This window comes from Eumetopias jubatus, unplaced genomic scaffold (genome assembly GCF_037043125.1).
Source record: "Eumetopias jubatus isolate StellerSeaLion01/CBP00866 unplaced genomic scaffold, mEumJub1_p1.0 scaffold_7, whole genome shotgun sequence".
NCBI lineage: Eukaryota > Metazoa > Chordata > Mammalia > Carnivora > Otariidae > Eumetopias > Eumetopias jubatus.
Window position 1 is genome coordinate 119,375,794 of NW_028274813.1, and position 14,596 is coordinate 119,390,389.

General features: G+C 52.5%; 1 protein-coding gene across 1 annotated transcript; it reads left to right on the forward strand.

Annotated features, from left to right (window-relative positions):
• The first annotated feature begins 1,229 nt into the window (after positions 1–1,229).
• On the forward strand, positions 1,230–4,292 carry TLNRD1 (talin rod domain containing 1). The gene has a single exon (XM_028089419.2). It carries the CDS (start codon positions 2,557–2,559, stop codon positions 3,643–3,645), a length of 1,089 nt encoding a protein of 362 aa, XP_027945220.1. The 5' UTR covers positions 1,230–2,556; the 3' UTR covers positions 3,646–4,292.
• Positions 4,293–14,596: the final 10,304 nt, after the last annotated feature.

A 14,596-nucleotide genomic window follows, 5' to 3' on the forward strand; every position in this document is an offset into this window, starting at 1 on the left:
TCAGTTTGGATGATAAATTGCAAGGTCATCTTAGTTATAAGTAACGTTAACTGGCTGGCTGAAAAAAAAAAAAAAAGGTGACGGTGGGTCCTAGGAAGGGACAAGAGGAACAAACATTTCCGTTGGCGGACACACCCAAGCTGGTGCTGGGCTGGGCACCTGGAGGGTCTGTTTCAGGACTAGGAGGTGCCCCCCTCCCGCCCCCCGCTGGGAGGAAGCCCAGGTGCCTCAACCACTTCCTGAAGAGCAAGGTCTGGGTAAAACGAAAAAGAGATTGGGAGGAGGTTCCTCGCCCGGCCATTTACTCTCCTCCCGCCCTTAGGAAGGCGCTGGAGGCATCAGCGGATCAGTTCCTTCCGTGTAAAACGGGACAACAACGTTCACCTCCAAAGGCTGTTCCTCTTCGTTAACAGTGGCCACTATTTATTCCATCGCCGAGCGGAAGACACAGAAGTTACGAGAGAGCAAAGCCTGCGGATGGAGGCTCCTAATTCCACCAGCTACTATTTATGCGCCAAGTAATACTTAAACAGTCAGGGCACACGGTCTGATTTTGAGAGCAGAAGACGGGACACTTGGGGGGAGGACTCGCACAAGGTCACACAACTCCTAGACGGCTGGAGAAAGGCTGACCCCGGGAAGTCTGGTTCAAAGCCCGCGCTCCAGCCACACAAGGGGTCCCCCGAGCCGGCTCTTCCGACTCCATAGCAAGTGCTCTCAGCGCCCCGCACAGCCCTGCAGAACTCCCCCGCCCCCGGAGGAGGGCCACGCACAACAAAGGGCAGGGCGAGGGCTGGCAAAACCCGCCCGGGTCCCGCAAAGCGCGCAGACCGGACCCCGGCAGGCGGCCAGGGGATGGTGTGCAGCGTCCTCCTCCCTTCGGTGCAGAAACAGTCCCCTTCGAGACTCGCTCGCTGGGCGGGGAGGAAGCGTGGAGCTCCGGGTCCGGCTCCGGGTTTCCGCGAGACCGCCGGAGGCTGCGCCCCACGTCCCCCGCCCGGGGCCGTGCGCCGAGGAGGGGCTCTCCCCCACCCCCGATCCGCCCCCGCCCCCCTCCGCGGAACCCCCGGCCCGGCGCCCGCGGCGTCCGCGTTGGGCGGCGGCGTCCTCCCGCAGCCACCCAGCTTCCCGGGGGAGGAGCAGCGCATCGCGCAAGCATCCGGGAGCGGCGGAGGGGGCGGGAGGAAGGGCGAGAGGAGGAAGCGGGATTTAAACGAAAGGCGGTGACGCCACACAAAAGATTTCTATAGGCTCCAGGGAGGTGACGGCCGGGCGGCGGCGGCGAGCCCGGGGGCGAGGCGCGGACGCGGGGAGGAGAAGGCTCGGGCGGCCCCGGCGGGCGGCGGCGCACCCACGGCCCGCGCCGAGGAGAAGCCGCGCGGGGAGAGGAAGCGGGCGTCTTCCCCTCTGCCTCTCGGCCCCCGCCCTTCCTTTCAGTTTCTCCCGGCTCGCTCGGAAGTTGGAGGTTGACGAAAATGGCAGGAGCCGGGGCCCGGGCGGGTGGCCGCAGCGCCGCGGGGACCTTCTGAGTTGGCGTGGCCGCCGGGGAAACGCGCGCCGGGCGTCCGATGCGCAGGGCCCGGGGTCTCGGGAGAGCTCAGCCGCTGCGGGCCCCAGGCGACCAGGCGACCGGGATGGACTCGCGTCCACAGCTAGCGGCCGGCCGCAGGGCGCGCGGTCGGGGAGGGCGTGCCGCCTCGGCGCCGGGCCGCGCGCTGTGAGCCGGCGAGGCGGGAAGGGGCGGCCGCGGCGACCGGCGCGCCCGGGCGTGGCGGGCGGGCGAGCGCGCGAGCGGGGCGGCCGCTGTGCGCAATCAGTGCAGGCTCCCGCCCGACTCTGACTCGGCGCGGCCGCGCCAGCACCGGCCACACCCTCGGCTCTGCCGCCGCCGGCGCCGCTTTCCCGAGAGCGGGAGGCAGGAGATGCGCGCCGGGCGGCCGCGCGCTCCACAGCGCCAGCCGGGGCCGCCGTCGCGGGGAAGTGCCGCCCGGCGGGGTCAGGGCGCCTGAAAGCCCACGTGCGCCGCCGAGCCCGAGGTGGCTGACAGCAGAACCCGCCCGAGCCGCCGCCCGCGCTCCTCCCCGAGGAAGGGATTTTGATTTCAAAGAAAGGAAGGAAGGAAGGACAACTCCCAGCTTCCCCCTCCCGCCCTCCCGCTCCGGCGGCCGGGCCGGGCCATGCCCAGGAAGGCGGCGGCGGCGACGGCGGCCCAGCAGAAGGGACTTTCCTGGCAGCCCGGCGGCGAGGAGCGCGCTCCGTGAGTTTGCTCTGCCCGGTTCATGGTTCCTGCAAGCCCTCCAGGAGGCCGAACGCTGCAGCCCCTCCCCGCGCCCCCAAGAGCCTCCTGCGTCCTCTGGCCCCCGGGCCCGCTCTGCGCCGCCCGGGCTCCGGCCGCCGCAGCCCAGTGCCCTCTGCCCGGCGCGGTGGATGGCATGATGGTGCGGGGAAGGCACCGCGGCCCTGGCCAGCTGAGTCGCGACGGCCGCGGGGGCGGCGGCAGTGGCAGCGGCGGCGGTAGCGGGCTCCCCAGCGTTATGCCAGTGCCCCCCGGGCGCGATGGCTAGCGGCAGCGCTGGGAAGCCCACTGGCGAGGCGGCTTCTCCGGCTCCTGCGAGCGCCGTCGGGGGGGCCTGCTCGCAGCCGCGGAAGAGGCTGGTGTCCGTCTGCGACCACTGCAAAGGCAAAATGCAGCTGGTGGCCGACCTGCTGCTGCTGTCGAGCGAGGCACGGCCCGTGCTCTTCGAGGGCCCCGCCTCCTCCTGTGCTGGCGCCGAGTCCTTCGAGCAGTGCCGGGACACGATCATCGCGCGCACCAAGGGGCTCTCCATCCTCACCCACGACGTGCAGAGCCAGCTCAACATGGGCCGCTTCGGGGAGGCGGGGGACAGCCTGGTGGAGCTGGGCGACCTGGTAGTGTCGCTGACCGAGTGCTCCGCCCACGCGGCCTACCTGGCGGCCGTGGCCACGCCGGGCGCGCAGCCCGCGCAGCCGGGCCTGGTGGACCGCTACCGAGTGACGCGCTGCCGCCACGAAGTGGAGCAGGGCTGCGCCGTGCTGCGCGCCACCCCGCTGGCCGACATGACGCCGCAGCTGCTGCTGGAGGTGTCGCAGGGCCTGTCGCGCAACCTCAAGTTCCTGACGGACGCGTGCGCCCTGGCCAGCGACAAGTCCCGGGACCGCTTCTCCCGCGAGCAGTTCAAGCTGGGCGTCAAGTGCATGAGCACGAGCGCGTCGGCGCTGCTGGCCTGCGTGCGCGAGGTGAAGGTGGCGCCCAGCGAGCTGGCCCGCAGCCGCTGCGCGCTCTTCAGCGGGCCGCTGGTGCAGGCCGTGAGCGCCCTGGTGGGCTTCGCCACCGAGCCGCAGTTCCTGGGTCGCGCGGCGGCCGTGAGCGCCGAGGGCAAGGCGGTGCAGACCGCCATCCTGGGTGGCGCCATGAGCGTGGTGTCGGCCTGCGTGCTCCTGACCCAGTGCCTCAGGGATCTGGCGCAGCACCCCGACGGGGGCGCCAAGATGTCGGACCACAGGGAGAGGCTGAGGAACTCGGCCTGCGCCGTGTCTGAAGGCTGCACCCTGCTATCTCAGGCTTTACGGGAGAGGTCTTCGCCCAGGACTTTACCGCCAGTGAATTCCAATTCTGTGAATTAGCACCCCGCCCCCCTTCTTTCTTCCACCCCAAACTAGAGGAAGATACTTACTCTCCGCCCCTCTCCATTTATACCAAAGAAATCCCAGGGGAAGCTCCCCCCCCCACCCCATGTCAGACGCTCCAGAGGAACCTTCCAGAGAGCGGGGCCATGCGCTCCAACGACACTGGTGCGCACGGTGCGGGGTGGGGGTGGGGGGGCAATGCCAATCTACGCACACCCAGCAGGGACCTGGAGGTGGCGCGCCCCCACCGCGGCCCAGCACCTCTTCTGGAGTTCCTCCACTAAATTTTCTTATCAATTGGGCAGGAAGGAGGTCATGGGTTCGTTTCTTTTTTGGTCTTTTTGTTTTTTCCTAATTAAAAGAAAGGTTACCTCAGTTTCACTCCTTAGACATGGATGTAGCTACCTTTTTTGTATGTTGTTATTTTTTTAAGCAATCGTGTTGGATTAGGCGTATACTTGGTGTGGAAAGAGTATGACTTTGCCATGTGATTTGCAAATGGGGGGAAAAGCTACTGTGAGTGTGTGTTTTATTTTTTAATTTACACTATAGAGTGGTTCCCCCCTGCCCTCCCCCCCATGTCAAGTTTTTACCTTGCATGTACTGGAGTATTTATTTCATCTATTAAAATGTTATGTTTCTCAGATGGCCTTTTGCAATTATTGTTGATTTTCAATAATTGTAATAACGTTGCATGCCTGCATGTCGTCTCTGGAAGGGCGCCCTGGAAAGGGTAGCAGTTTCTCCCCGCCTTAGCCCTGTCTCCCTTCTTCCTTGAGGGTGACCTCTTTGAGCAGCCTAGAATTCGAGAACACTGTCCTCGCAGAGCCGGGTGCCCCGGGAATGATCGCAGTATGCATGGTGCTGGCGCTGGGCTGGGACATGGGGGTTTTGTCTTGCCTCTGGTTTTTCCTGCAAAGTACTTCAGCCCCCTCTGTGTCCGCACCTCTGTCTGTCCTGATGGACAGTGGTTCAGGCTGACCGAGGTCTGATTTGTATTCTGCCTATCTCAGATTCAGGCTCTTCCTAATCCTGCGTGGTACCCCACCCTTCCCGGGTCAGAGGATCTGTTTACTGGAGCTGAAAAGTGCACTATAGCAAGGACTTTTAGGAGACTGTGGCCTCTTTTTTTATGTGGGCGGGTCTGTTCACACAAGACCCAGTCACTCCTGATTGTAGGACAATCGCAGGGTCCTAGACTGTTTAACGGAGGGAGAGGTATTCTGGAAAGTGTTAACTTTTAGAGCCATAACATAGCTGCTGGCAAAGGGCTGATTTTTGTGACCTTGATCTAAGATCTGCCCTGGTTGATCTTGTGTTGGAAGAAGGCTTCATTAACTGAACTTTGGAGTTATTTTAAGGGAGTTTGTCCTCTCTGCAGACATTTTAAGGAAAACAATTGGGGAGGGAGGGGTGTATAGTTTTGCTGAAGCTTGTTAAGTTTTGGACGTTTTCCCACTGAAAGTATAACATTCTCAGTGCTTGCCCTGGGAAGTCCACATGGGTAAAAACTCCTACATGCTTTAAATTTGCTCAGTTTACATTTTTCTTCAGATTTGTTGTGCCTAAACCTTTGTAGTTCCCAAGGATCTGAGAAGAAAGCATTTTTCACTGTAATATGTTAGAAAGTCCTATTGACTGTTTTACTTGAATAGCTGTATTTATTACAAGAACATCATATTCAACGTGTAAAGCATCTTTAAACCTGTGTTGGGTAAGAGTAGGATCTGGGAGCTGCTCTGAATTTGATGTTTGGGAAAGTCTTAAAGTGGTATTGTACCTACATTTCTTAGAAACAGTCAAGGGAGCTGTTGTTTCTCTCTTAGGCCGGGTAGGTTTAAACTTTTAAAGTCTTTAAAAAATGACAGTGACCTTGAGAATGTTTCTTCCTCTACCCCCTGCCCTTTAGTCTGGGTGGGTCAGGTTTGGGAACTATCTGTGGGGAGGAAACTGAACCCACGTGCCAATGACAATCCTGCTTGCATATAGGACTTTTACTTATTTATTGGATATACATAAGTAATTATAGAGTTTCTAATTATGTGGTTCATTTAGCCTATGCAGATCACAAAGAGTAAACTGAAAGGAACAAAGTAAAACAAAATGAGGGCCAGAAATCTGTAAATTTGGTGTTTGATTAAGACAAAAATGATTGCCAATTGTTCCTTGGACTCATTCCTTTTGCAGAAGCAATTTTCAGGACAGTGCATGCCAAAAAAAAAAAAAAAAAAATCGCTTTCCCTGTCTACTTGGATGAAGTTAACTAGCTTGCCACCAAATTAATTTTGAAACTTCTTTTGTCTTAGCCAACTGGTTGTGGCTCTTTACATTTCTGTATATTAAAGATGTTGACTTGTAATATTCAAAATCTCTGTCCTCTGAAGTTGTTAAAAGTTTCGGTGGTGTTTTAACGTCCCCCCCCCCCGCATCCCTCCCCCCCCCCCGTCTGTGAGATTAAGGGTAGGATTTTTCTTCTAGCAGGTGGCTTGAAATGGATTCTTGTATTTTTTTCAGCAGGAGCGCACGGCATTTTTGTGTATCTGCATTGCTTCCTTAGGCAAGGGATCTGGACCCAGGCCTTTGACATTTTAGCTTCTAGTGCACCAGCTGGCTAAACTTGTTTTTGAAATAGTCCTGATTCTTAAAAAGGAGCATCTCAGACCTATTTCATTGGGCTTAATAAGGTCAGCAGAGAAAAATCAGAATGGCCTGATTCTTTTTTTTTTTTTTTTTTTTTAATTAAACCACATTAGAGTTAATTTAAGACCTGAATCCTTGGGCTCTTTTGACTTCCAAGGGCAAGTTTTCGTACACAGGCTTAATGGGCACCGTCCTGAGTGGGGATGTCGAAAACCTTCCTTTGAATGGTCAGGAGAGAAGGAAATCATTATGGCTAAGTTCTTGGAACAAAAACCATTATTTATGACAATCAACCCAAGTAAATGGGACAAAAGGCTTTCAAACACAAGACTTAACTAGAAAAGAGCTCTGTCTTTCCCGAGCTGTTTTAAGCTTGGCTTTTTTCTCTTATTCATTGTGGTTTGATGTTGGGAAATGAAGAAGTTGTGTGTGTGTATGTGTGTGTGTGGTATGTGTATGTTCTTCCCTACACCATCCTCATCGCCACCTGAGTTTTTATTTCTAATTTAGGGTCATGTTTCTCAAAATCTAAAGACTTTATGACTATGGAAGGACCAGTTACATCTGATTGGTTATTACTATTTTTTTTAAAGCTTGCACAGGGATCTAAAGCATCTGACAGTTTGAAATAGCTAATTTTAACAGAAACACCTGTTTTTCGGGATGAATGTGACTATGGTAATGTGCAGATCAGGCAGAGATTTTGAAGAACGTCTGCCACAGCCCCTTCTGGTTTTTGCTGGTACAGAGCTCGGAGTCAGGGAAGAAATCTGCAACCTTCCCTGTGCTTTCTGCCATGGGGCCGCACCTTGGTCCTCTGGGTTTCCAAGGTGGATACAGCACCATCTCTGGGTTTCCAAGGTGGACACAGACATTCGTGTGCCCTCCTGGCAAATTCTTGTCTTGATTTAAAAAAAAAAATTCTTTTTAAAATTTTTTTGCATGAGTATGTGTGAAATGAATTGGCCTGTTTTTACCTAAGTCGGGTCTTTCTTTTTAGGGTCCTTTGGACAGGGGAGTTGTCTGTTTCCACTTTAGTGGTAGAAGGCTCTAAGACTGACTGTCCAGATAGTATCGGGGGGAAAAAGTGTGATACTGGTGTCCTTGATAGGGATTGATTGCATTTAACGGTACAGCCCTTCAGGCCAGGGGCTGGCCTGCCCGGGACATGTGTGATTGCTTCTTGAAGTGAGCGTGTGTACAAGATGCCTGCAGCAAGTATACATATGCAAGGAGTAAAATTGTTTCTGGAAGTGAAAGTGAGAATGGGCGTCGGTGCAGCAAATCCTTGCTGGGGACAAACGCTGTGCTGAGCCCAGGGGGGTGCAGCTGTATGTGAGACAGGGTGCCTCCCCTTGCATAGACTCTGGGCCCTATCCCAGGCCTGATCAATCAGAAACTCCGGGGCGGAGCGGTCTGAATTTTGTCAAGCTAGATGATGCTGATGCATGCCCACCCTGGAGAGCGGCTGGTCTGCAGAGCCTGCTGGTTTTCCTTTTCTTCCTGGCTGACTCCGGGAGCCCCAAGTGCTTCTGTATCAGGAGGAAGCAGCATTTCTGCAAGTTTCTTGTTTGCTCAGGTGTTTTGTTTTGTTTTGTTTTTCCCTCCTGGATATTTTGAGCCCTTTTCTTCAGATTGAGAAGATAATGTAGTCTCTCCTGCCAATTTGGAACTGGCAGGTTTTTCTCTTGCTGTGTGTGTCTGGGTGTGTTTACAAGGACAGAGTTCGCCCCCTCCTGCAACCCCCCTTCGAAATGAACTGAAGTCATAGAATAGTAAACTGGCAAATTAGCTCTCTGTGCTTTTGCGTGTTGTTGCCTCTTGTCCTTGAAAACTGGAACAGGCAGACACCCTCATTAAAAATCAACCCTTTACTTCTTGGACTGTCTAAGAAAGAGCACTTTGCTACTGAGTTTAAAGTACTTGATTCAGAACCAAATGAAGCATGCAGACTTACTCCAAAGCTCACGTGAGGGATGACCGAGTCTGCAGTATATTCAGGAAGTATGTCCTTTAACAGCCAAGTTGGGATGGTCTTTCAGAGCTTCCCTCCTCACGAGGGTGGTCCTGGAAACTGGCATCGGGGGATAGCAGAGTCTGGGCCCCACCCCAGACCTACCGGATTAGAATCTGCTCTTTGGCAAGATCTCCAGGTGATTTCTGGGCACATTAACGTTGAGAAGCACTCTTCTAGGAGACGAATATAGAGGCCTTGGGTGAACTACGGCCTCATTCTTTACTGTGGGAGCTTAGGCAGTTACGTTTATTTAGATCTTTTCAGCTTTTAAGCATGTTCACCTATGTTATGTAATTGGGTCCCTAGAGCAGGATTGGGAGGTGGGCAGGTAATTACTGTGCATGTCATCTAAACATTTGTACTTCTGTTCTCCCATTGTAAAAGTTAAATATTTGTGATGAATTCCCATGATGTGTAAGACCTGTAATGACCTCCATAGGCTACTACCACACAAGGTCATTGGGAGTATGATCTAAAACCCTTCCTGTTAAAGTCAGTTTCCCCTAATCTTGCCTTTACCCTTCCCTTAATCTGACACCTCACATACATTGTGATGTGCTCAAGGATGTCCCAAATAAAGAGCATACATAGCCCCTCCCCCCTTCCTCTGTCATGCTGTGTAGCCCACCTGCCCAGGCTCCCTGAAACATTGCCTTAAGTTCTTAAAACCACAATGTCAGTCAAACATTTCAGACTCCAGGGAGGAATTGGAATGCTATTTTAGATTTGCTAGCATAATTTAAAAATGAACCCACTTTTAAGTATTCATAACTACATGTACTCGAATGATGCAGAAGTAGGGCACAGAGAGGGAAATTTTAAATCTTGTGTTTCGAGGGGAAACGGATATGGTCCGCACTCAGGGTTACTGAGCGTGCTTCTGAAATTACCAGCACACCAACTAAGTGTTAAAGAGTTTCTGACTTTGTTCTCATTGCCTGGATTTCAGACAGTACTCAAGATACCATTCAAGTGAAAAATCACAATTAATTGCCTTGGTTATATTATCAGTCACTTTTTCTTTTAAAGGGCTTTTGATATTATGCCCAATGTAGGGCTCGAACTCACGACCCTGAGATCAAGAGTCTCAGGCTCTGCCAACAGAGCCAGCCAGATGCCCCCATCAGTCAACTTTTTAGGAGACCCCGACTGGATGTCATACCTCCAGAAATTCGAGATACATTGTAGGGATCCTGGTCTATTCAGTGCTTACTGATGCTCTTTCCATTTCAACTTAGCTTTTTGTTTGATGACCATCTTCTTCCTGTTCTAAAATTAACTGGCAAGTCATTTGAGCACCTCCCTTTGGGTAGGATTTTGGTATAAAGATTTTCCTAAAAGCTACCTTGGAGGCTAGGTTTTTACTTGCCCGTTCTTTCTCCTGTAAGTCCCGTGATAAAGATATGTCTAAACGTGTAAGTCTAATTCTGGTTTTATCACTTGCAATTTAATTTTTAAGGTGTGTGGGCATTTCGTGTTAGTAATGGTGTGGAAAGTTGTCCATCGAACCAACAAGAGATCATCTCATAGTTCACCTGTCTCGATGATGGATTCACTACCACCCAGCATCTTCCACGATAGCATCTCTTTATGTCGAGTCTGTGCTGTGGACATGAGTCAGACGTGGCTGGTGACCAGGGAGAGTCCCAGAGAGATGGCTTTAAATCCAATCTGGCTCAGCCATCAAGTCTCTGATCATTTAGGACAAAAATAGGAGTTTTTCCACTGACACTACACATAGACCTGAAGTTTTAAAGAGGCATTCTTCTAGATGGTTTAAATGTTCCAGTTCTGACATCTCTGGAGTTCAACCCAAAGCTTCTTGCCCACTAGAGTTTCTGGAAACACTGGCCATTCTCGATTTCACTAGGACTTCTTTATCCTGGGCAGCTGGGGAACACCTGATAGAGCCCTACTAATAACAGATGAGGGCACGAGACCACTGTCCTATAGGGTCAAGCATGCTGATAATGACACTGTATTGTTAGTTGGGTCTAGAACAGTGTCAGGTTTAGCAAGTCTGTTGGTAAAACATTTCTGATTTAGCAAACACTTACTAGGCATCTGGGACAGTATTAGGCATGTTCTTTAGATCAGCTTATTTAGGAGGAATAACTCAAAGCCACATGGATATTATTAGCAACAGTCCTAAGAAGCCCCATCCTTTGTTGTCCTCAAAATCGATTTGAGATGCTGTCTTCTGATAGAGATGTTTTCTGGGTACACCATCCTTTTGTGCTACATCTGCACACCTTTGCAAAAAATGCAGGTTTGGTAAAGCGTGGCTTTCAGAGAGCTCACTGAACGACAGGAGGAATAGGTGGGCACCACCATGACTTGCCAGAGTGCCTTCCCTTTTAGTTACGATAAATGGTCTTAGTATCACGGGGGCTGATTCCTTCCTGGACAGACGAGGCTCATTCACTCCAAATGCCACAGGAAAAGGTCTTTAATATATATTACAAATGAGAGTCTGTTTGATCTTTTCCCATGTATACGTGTCCATGAAATTCCATGGTTTCAACTTGTATGGATTGTCAGATCTGAGGGCCGAGAGACTGGATGTTTCTACCATCTTTGTGGTTTGAGAAGTGAATGCTGCAGCATCTGTCCGGAGTTCATCTAGACTTTCTGAAGGACTTCCTGATTCCCTGACCCCAAACGGCTCCTCCTACATTGTTCTGGCTCATTGTTTTCTGGCCAAGAAGAGAATGGGTCCCAAGCACTACACAGAGTACGGGCCATTACCTGGCGCCTCCTGGGGACCTTGAGATTTCGGGAGCCTCACCCTGGATTCTCCCGCGGTTTCCAACAGACATTTTTCATTAGGCTGATTCTGTACGAGGAGTTGGGAATGTGGAGATGAGCTTCGACTATAGCGCAGATGGTAGGACAAATGATGAGAGACAAGGATAAGCACCATAATTCGTGTTCATGAGGATGCTCTAGTCTGGGTCTTGGGCTGTTCGGGACCTTGTGGTTCCTAGATTTGATCAAATTGGATCTCTTCTTTTGGTGACCAGGGGAGGCTGTTGGCATCAGAACTGGTCTTTCCTACCCCTAGTACCGGGTGACTGCGTGTAATTTAACTAGGAGTTTCACCGAATTTCTTTTCTGTGTAGCTGGAGGGTAGCGTTCCCTTACAGACTGCAGGTGCCTTAAAGAGTGGGCTTTATTCTAAGGCCCAGGGATCATTTTCTTTTCACTCATTAATTTTGAGTAGTATTGATGCAGGGTGTAGGGCTATGACTGGACTGGGTCTGCCCTCCAGGAAGCAGCTTTCTTCCCTGCCTCCCCACCCCCTACGCCTCTGGCCTTGGCTCAGGAGGCCTGCATGGGGCCTGTGAGGGCTCCTGGGCCAGGCTGCCTGATCCCATGGATCACCAGGAAAGGAGCTGGGACACCTGAAGATGCATGCGCGGGGGGCGGGGGGGGTGCAGGCTCGCCGAGAGACTGGGGGCCTTCCGAAGGCAAGAACTGTTTGTTTTTTTTTTTTTTTCCATCACTGTCATCCCTAGCAGGTGGCCAGCATGCTTGATAAATGTTTGTTTAATGAAAGAAAAGCAAGAGTTGGCATTTTTTGAGCCCCTACGATGTATGGTAGGAACTTTACATTGTGTCCTAGTCTTCAAAGCAACCCTTCAAGGTAAGGAAGAGTGTTCCCATTTTATAAGTGAGGATGCTGAACTGAGACCAGCCACCCTGGGTCACAAAGCCAGCAAGCAGTAGGGTCTTTCTGACGGAGCCCGGCATCCTTAGCCACTTGACTACGGCGAGAAGGAATTTCTAGGATGAAATCCCTCTGCCGTTTGAGGTTGAACTGCTCTCCAAACCTGCTATTTTTAACCTTACTCGTATGTCCATTTTTGTGGGTTTCCCCTTGAGCCTCACCTGAGGTGTTGGGCTGAGCCCCTCCTGGACCATTTGCACAGGACCCCACATGCCCACGGTCCTCTTGTAGTCTCAGGCAGAGCTGATCGCATGGACAGGTGTTTTCTACCTGCTATGCGATGCTGGTGTCCTGGAGGATGCTTGAGGAAGATCGACCTCTGCTCTGTCGAGTGACCTGCACTCGGATTTGTAAAGTGCAAACATCTTTGTTATTTGCCCAGTGTCCACGGCCACCCCACTGACTTTAGGATAAAAACCAGACTCCCGGTGGAGGCGTTTCCCGTTCATCTGGTGTCTCACAGCCCCCTGCAAACTACGTTCCAGCCAAAGTAACACCTGCAGATTTCCTTCTATTGTCATGCTCTCACTTGACCTCCAAGCTTTTGCACGGGGTGTCCCTTGGACCCCTCCTCCTGCCCCCGGATTCCTCAGCCTGGGTGACAGATTCTCCTGCGGGTCCCTGGAGCACCTAGTACTTCCGGTAGCACTTACCATGTTGTAACTCTCTGTTTACTTCTCCACGGCCCCCGTCTGTATCATCATCGGGTGGTAGAGTCCTCCTTTGACCTCCAGTGACTAAGGCACTGGCCTAACACACTGTGAGCCCCAGTAAACATTTCTGCATGGACAAACGTACTGTTCACGTCACCACGTTCTCTCAAGTTCTCCTTTCTAGGGCTTTCGGCATCTGCTCCTCTCCCCTGACTGCCCCGCGCAGACCCTAGCCCGGGGCCTCCCTGGCCTTCACCTGGACAGGGCTCCATAACGAGCCCTGCTTGCAGCCTGAGCCGCACGCCCACACCGGGCCTGCTCTCACCTGCTCCCTACCTGTGCCTTAGGTGCAGCAAATTTAGGTCCGAAATCGCAACTTCAAGTAGTCAGCATCTCGATACATTAATTGAGTTCCAACAGCGTGCCTCTGGCCTGGGCACACAGTGGCCAGCACCAGGCCTCGATCAGGCTGTGGCCCTCGCCTCCCACTAACCCCCAGTCCCGTCGAGCCTTGTTCCAGCATGGTGGGCCTCCTTGCTCTGCATGTGACTTTGCTGGCTTCCGTGTGAATGTCTTTCTCATCTGCCTGAACAACTGTTAACTCCTTGAACCCAGACAGCTTCTAGGGGCCCAAGACTGGGGCTCTCAGTGCTGCAGGATCGGGCTGTTTTGACACATCTGGTTCTTGGAAGACCTTCCAGAAATGTGGGTGGATTCCAAGGGGATCGTTGAGAGGCCCTGGCCGGACCAAACTTTCTTCTCTCCGCTGGTCTGGTTTCCTTGGGGCCTCAGCTGTGGGACTGGAGGGCAGTTGGGTGGTGATTCTCAGCAGCATCCTCAGGCGGGTGCTGGGCCCAGCAGGGATGTGGAAACTGGGCACCACCCCGGGAGGGCAGGCTTTTTTCCCACAAGCCGACTTAGAACCGTACTCCCTGGGGAGCCCTTGAAGCCGGCGTGAGAATTGACTGAGGGAGTGAGTCCTGGCTTTCAATCCCATAATTGTTATAATGCAAAAATTACTCATGACTTTCCATAATCAGGTTTGGGTTGTAATAGCATACTGGAGCCGAGCTCTGGGCTGAGCGGGCCCAGGCTCCACTGTGAGCGGAGGAAAGAAGCCGGAGCCTCAGGGAAGAGGAAGGGACGCTCTGCCAGAATCGCTGGGAGTGGGGAGAACGAAAAGCCTCCAAAGCCCCAGCTTCCAGCAAATGGGCACGGGGGCCTTTGGGCTCAATTTCCATTTCATCCCTACAGTTGGAATAGTTTCATTAAATTTGTTATTCTTACTTTCTTTTTTTCCCCTTGCCTTTGATTGTTGACACTACCTAAAAATATAAGATTATGGTTATCTTATCAAATTAAAGGAATTGTTTTAAACAAAAGTATTATATCTACTTAATTATTTAACTTTCCTTCCAGCGCCGACATTCCAGTTTCAGTGGACTAACAAGCAGATAGAGTTACCATGGCCACGGTGCATTGCCATAACAAGTTCCATAAAAACCGAAATGAGTTGCTCATGTCCCCTTCTGGTGATGTGACAAGGGACCCACAGAGCGTGGGTCGGGGCTGGGGGCACTGGGGTGTGGCTGGATGCCTTGCTTGGGGTTCCCCCAGCTTCTCTTACACTGTGATTTGGAAGAAATCCCCGATGAAAAGAATAATGATTTTAGCGGCACCTCTAAGCACACCCAAAAATTTGCGCTGGGGCTCAGAGACACAGTCTGGGGTCCTGTTCCCCTGGCACGAGGAAAAATCACCACTCACAGGGTATAAATGCAGGTGTGAGAGGTAAAGTCTGGCCCCTTGTCTTTGCAGCCCCCTGTCCTCTCCCCAAGTACTCCCTGAAATACTTCCTGTCCGAGGATGCCTGCACCCTAACCCTGAAGAGGTTAGCTCATAGCAACT